Source organism: Nematostella vectensis, chromosome 6 (assembly GCF_932526225.1).
Source record: "Nematostella vectensis chromosome 6, jaNemVect1.1, whole genome shotgun sequence".
NCBI classification, from domain to species: domain Eukaryota; kingdom Metazoa; phylum Cnidaria; class Anthozoa; order Actiniaria; family Edwardsiidae; genus Nematostella; species Nematostella vectensis.
The window spans coordinates 12,776,293-12,782,070 of NC_064039.1; the positions used below are offsets into that span (position 1 = coordinate 12,776,293).

Genomic DNA, 5,778 nt, shown 5'->3' on the forward strand with positions numbered 1-5,778 from the left:
GAAAATTGCAAAATTTTCACAGTGGGTATGCCCCCAGACCCCACTATAAAATATTATTTACACCTCCCGTAAATGGGCTCGAAATAAACTTTTCTTCTGGCCAGCTCCGCCGCTCCTTTGGCATGTCTGAGCCAGTGCCCTCCCCCCCTTGTGACTAAAGCTAAGATATGGCGCCCTCTGTTTTACTCTGCGGTTTTCCTTCTAATTGAATGCGTGTTGTACGTCCTGATTGCTATTCTTCTGCGCAGCTGTCAGGAAGGTCTCGAGATATCAAACAGCAAAGATGGTGAGTTTGTTGAGAAAATCTGTTTCCATCCTTTTTCCCATAGAGGAAATAGCTGCCATAATAGATTGCTCAGATACTTAACTATATTTCCGACAACTGACTTTAGGAATGGTTCCCATATTTGTCATATTATTGTGTGATTTTAACACATCAATTTTCTCTCCTCGTAGCAACCGGGTATAATTTTGCTTAAAGAGGGCACAGATGCATCTCAAGGCATCCCTCAACTTATTAGCAATATAGATGCTTGCCAATTCATCGCAGATGCGGTCCGTACAACCCTCGGACCTAGAGGGATGGATAAACTCATCGTAGATGGCCGAGGTGTGTGTTTTGGGTGTGTTGCACTGTTTGACAGTTGTCTTTACACGTGATGCCTATAGCTACCCGGTTTTCTTCTGTTTCTCACAGGAAAAGCCACGATATCTAATGATGGAGCAACTATTATCAACTTACTTGATATAGTTCACCCTGCTGCGAAGACTTTGGTTGATATTGCTAAATCTCAAGATGCAGAGGTAGGGATAGCAAGAAGTTTTGTACTATACCTCGGAATCTTCAATAAAGTCTCACTCTTTATGGTTTTGTACTAAGCTTATATGTTTCTCACTGCCATTGCAAAAAGTAGTTGATATTTAAAATTACCCAAGATGGTGCCCTATATTTCTTAGTTTATTTATTACTTTAAAGCTTTATTCTATGCATTAGCTACTCTGCCAAAGGGGCTAAGGTAGAGAATAGGAATGTCAATATATTGGTTTTTTTTACACAATCTATGAAAAGGCTTCAAATTACTGTAAAAAATGATTCAGTTGGACAGCAGCAATGCTGAGCTTCAATTATATGTGACAGTTCATACGAAAATAAAACTAAGCTCCCTGTTTTACGAAATAAAAAAAGAAAGCTAGTGCGAGCAAAATTAAAAGCTTTCGCTCTAATGACTGAAAGCTTATTTTTGCTAAATAGAACGCTCACCCTCATGAAACATTATTACTACAACAGTTTAACATGAGACGATGTGATGCCTTTGGAATTTTTTTTATAACGGTAACCAGTGTAACTAATGTTTTCACACCCAGTGAAACTGAAATACATGAGGTGACTAAAACTAACATAACCATGGACTTAAACATGAAACCGCGCTATAAAAGGGATAGGGACGTCCCTTTACACACCTCGAGACGTTTGAGATCAGAACCAACATGGCGAACTAACCGTTAGGCAGAGCGATAGACACAAAATTTCATAATAAAACTCTGAATGCGTCCTTTAAAACCCAAATAACTTCCCAATCTTTCTTAACTTTCCTTAACTGTTTCTTTCTACTTTTTCTAGTTTATATGGAACCATATATATTCGATTGTGATAAGAAAATCTGATACGTCTTGACAGCTCGACGGCTGAGCGAAAACTGAAGGTGTCGCTGTCCTGGGCATGCTCCTTTTATAGTGCGGGTTCACGTTTTATACAAGCAGTAGACAGCAGGCCTAACAATATGTTATGTGGTGTTATGTGGCTAACCTCTTTTTTATAGGTTGGTGATGGTACTACGTCTGTCACATTGTTGACTGGTGAGTTTTTAAAACAAGTCAAGCAGTTTGTTGAGGAAGGTGTTCACCCGCAGATCATTGTCAAAAGCTACCGGAAGGCAGCAAATCTTGTAAGTCTGTCATGTGCTAAATTCTTATTTACTTTAATTTTTTTATTAAAATCAACATTGACTAGAAATTATATTCAAATTGTTCAATACTTTTAACTATTACCCAATAACACCAAGAGAGTGTGAGATATTAGGAACCTTAAGATTTATGACAGCATGGAGTCTACAAAGGCACACATGCAATATTTAAGTGCATGCTACTTGAAATACAACATGTGCGCCATTGTTGAGCTCCGTTGTCGTAAATCTCAAGTCTGCTATTGCTGCAGTAAGACTGGGTCAAGTGCAAATATTTTATTATTATTACATAATTATGACAAATATATTATTATTTATTGTCCGCAAGTCAATTACACTGTTTATGTTTCGTGCACAGGCAATCAAGAGGATAAAAGAACTTGCTGTCCATGTAAAGAAGAATGATGCTGGGTAAGTGTCTGGATACCTTCAATGTCAACTGATATTTAATCGAGCTTTCCAATGTGCTCACTGCAAACTTGGCAATTAGAAGTTTAATTGAGGGATTATATGAAAACACTCTTGAAGTTTGGCCTTGGTTAACTAAAGAAACAACTGTAGTCCTTTACCTGAAACATCATGGCTCTGCTAATTTAATGATCAAAATATTATTACAATGACTGCAGCTGGACTATTGTAAGCAAAGTTGGTATTTTAATTTTCCAGTGAGATGAGGCAGCTTTTGGAGCGTTGTGCTGCCACAGCTCTTAGCTCAAAGCTTATTGCCACCCAGAAAGAATTCTTTGCCAAAATGGTGGTCGATGCCGTCATGATGCTTGATGAGTTGCTGCCACTCGACATGATTGGTATGAAGAAAGTGTCAGGGGGTGCCCTTGAGGACTCCATGCTAATTGAGGGGGTGGCATTCAAGAAGACCTTTTCTTATGCTGGTTTCGAGATGCAGCCAAAGACCTACAACCATTGTAAGATTGCACTGTTGAATGTGGAGCTAGAGCTCAAAGCTGAGAAGGAGAATGCAGAAGTTCGCTTGGATAACGTGAAGGTGTGTTACACATTTAACTACAGTACAGTACTTTTAAAAAGCTTTGAAAAGCTCTATGTACCCCTTACCTGAAATAAGTCTACCTTTTAAATGTTGATTTTTTTCTGTCTAAAACATATGGAAATTATAGTAGGATATTTCAACATATTAACAAAATCAATAAAAACAGCTTTATTGTATAATGTTATGCACAATATATATTTTACAAACCTTAAGAACCAGAACAACATTTTTGTAGCCAATATTTTCTAAGGTGGGGTGTAATTGGTTGCTTTTCATATTACCTCCATCCAGGACTATCAGAGCATAGTTGATGCCGAGTGGGATATCTTGTATGACAAGCTAGACAAAGTGGTGAAGAGTGGAGCCAAGGTCGTCCTCTCTAAGCTTCCTATCGGTGATGTGGCTACGCAGTACTTTGCTGATCGGTAAGCATGATTTATAGGGGAGCTCATTACATGTATATGTGGGGGAAACAGTGGTATCTGAGGTGATCATGGTCTTAACTGTAATACAGTAGTGGAACACTGTCCACTCCCTTAAATAAACAAGTTTGCTCTTGTTTATTTAAGGGAGTTCTTTTGGAGTTGAAATATGATGTTCATGGCATCATGATTTGTAACTGATAATTGTGACAATTTCTGTTACATGTTTAATTTAGGGACATGTTTTGCGCTGGCCGTGTAACGGAAGAAGACTTGAAGCGCACCATGAAAGCATGCGGAGGTGCCATCCAGACTTCTGTCAACAGTATGACAGACGATGTCCTTGGCAGGTGCGACCTCTTTGAGGAGAAACAAGTTGGTGGAGAAAGGTAAAAAGCGTAACAGTAAATAAATAATTGTCTTAATCATAGAGTAAAGATATTATCTATTAGACCTGTGATTAAAACGAAATGTGAAATGACTCTTGTTGTTTATTGGTAGCTTTAGTTCACTAGTATATTTGTTCACTACTACTGAAGCTTTTATTTACGAGCACCTTTGTTTACTAGTAGTTTTTGTTTAGTAGTAGCTTTTGTTCACTAGTATCTATGTTCAATAATACTGTAGCTTTTGTTTACCAGTAGCTTTTGTTCACTAGTATCTTTGTTTTCTAGTAGCTTTGTTTACTAGTAGCTTTGTTTTCCTGTACAGGTATAATTTCTTTAGTGGCTGCAAACAGTCCACAACTTGTACTATTATCATGCGCGGAGGAGCAGAGCAGTTTATGGAGGAGACTGAACGCTCACTTCATGATGCCATCATGATTGTGAGGAGAGCAATGAAGAATGATGCTGTAGTTGCTGGAGGCGGAGCCATCGAGATGGAACTCAGCAAATACTTGAGGGACTACTCACGCACAATTGCTGGCAAAGAGCAGCTCTTGATTGGTGCCATGGCCAAGGCATTTGAGATTATCCCCAGACAGCTGTGTGATAACGCTGGTTTCGACGCCACAAATATACTGAATAAACTCAGACAGAAGCATTTCCAAGGTTTGTTTGATATTTTCCCAATGTATACTTTAGTGGAATCTTCAATTTGATTATTATTCTATTCCTTACCTTTAATCCTATTTGTGCATTCATGTTATGCAATTGGTTCTGGTGTTCGTTTAAACTCTTGTGATATAAAGCCTTAATAAGAAAGCACATAATACTATACGCTGTTTAATAGGGATACAATGGCGTGGAGATGTTTTCCTCCTGGCCAAAAACGTCTTTGATCCTTGATAATGTTTCCAGTGATGGCTAAACAGGGGAACAACACAGAAATTTGTGTGTGTATGACAGAGCAAAAAAATGGCAAGTTTTCCCAAAATAAGGTCTGGTTAACTTCGGCAAGCTTGTAGATCCAGGGGGGATAGAGGTTCCTTATGTTATGTAAACCAACATATCAAAAAGTGTTTTTCTCTTATGGATTCGTCTTCGAAATATGAGGCTTGAAGTGCAATTTTCAAATGTTCAAAGCATGAATTCTCCTCGTTAGGGAAAAGTCAGGCTCTGATCAGAAATTAAGACAACTTTGGTTGCATATATCTAAATTTCATACTTTCTAAATTTCTTTCAAATTTTGAATTAAGCTTTTTTGTCAGAGGAACTCCTCGTATGCGGAATCTTGAGCTTATATACTGAAAATTGGAAAATTTCATGCTATTTTTTGCTCTGTCAGCTTGCACGTAATGTCTCTTTATCCTCAATTAGCCACTTCTTCAAACAAATTTTTATAAAATAAGAAAAGATTGCCTGTTTACAGTATTGTAAAGAATCTAAAATAAAAAAACTCCATTAGGCACAATCATGAACTGAAACACTTTATGTTGCTTGGCAGGGGGGCAGTGGTATGGAGTTGACATCAACAGAGAAGACATTGCTGATAATTTTGAGGCATGCGTCTGGGAGCCTGCAGTGGTCAAGATCAATGCCATCACAGCAGCTACAGAAGCATCTTGTCTTATCCTCTCGGTAGACGAGACCATCAAGAATCCCAAGTCAGGAGGTGATGGCCCACCGCCCGCCATGCCGGGTGGTATGGGACGAGGGCGTGGCAGGCCAAGATAATAAATGAACTTATTTAGTACTGTCAAAGAAAAGGTAATCGAGCATGACAACTAATTTAGTCGTGTAGTGGACCGACCGCACAAGAGTTCTAAACAAGTCAAATAATGCACATCTTGATCTACATAAGGATATTTCCCTAAGTGTACATTGTACAGTGGTTGTGAATCAACTTGATGGCGATGTTTAGAAATATTTGATGATCTTGATCATGAAATATTCAAAGTGTGGAAAGGAAATGCTCAATAAAGTGCTCAAGAAATAACAACAAC

The 5,778-nt window shown here is 38.4% G+C and overlaps 1 protein-coding gene across 1 annotated transcript; it reads left to right on the forward strand.

Moving 5' to 3' along the window:
* Positions 1 to 157: 157 nt before the first annotated feature.
* On the forward strand, positions 158 to 5,777 carry LOC5521049 (T-complex protein 1 subunit eta). Its single transcript, XM_032366159.2, has 10 exons — positions 158 to 286; positions 457 to 610; positions 698 to 804; positions 1,821 to 1,946; positions 2,323 to 2,375; positions 2,631 to 2,967; positions 3,262 to 3,395; positions 3,629 to 3,781; positions 4,104 to 4,444; positions 5,280 to 5,777. The coding sequence occupies exons 1-10, from the start codon at positions 284 to 286 to the stop codon at positions 5,507 to 5,509; spliced, it is 1,638 nt and encodes a 545-aa protein (XP_032222050.1). The 5' UTR covers positions 158 to 283; the 3' UTR covers positions 5,510 to 5,777.
* Position 5,778: the final 1 nt, after the last annotated feature.

What these genes read in the sequence shown, in the direction of transcription:
- LOC5521049 (XM_032366159.2), top strand. An exon ending in ACTCATCGTAGATGGCCGAG is followed by an intron (nt 611 to 697) that starts GTGTGTGTTTTG and finishes TGTTTCTCACAG; the next exon opens with GAAAAGCCACGATATCTAAT. An exon ending in CAGACAGAAGCATTTCCAAG is followed by an intron (nt 4,445 to 5,279) that starts GTTTGTTTGATA and finishes GTTGCTTGGCAG; the next exon opens with GGGGGCAGTGGTATGGAGTT.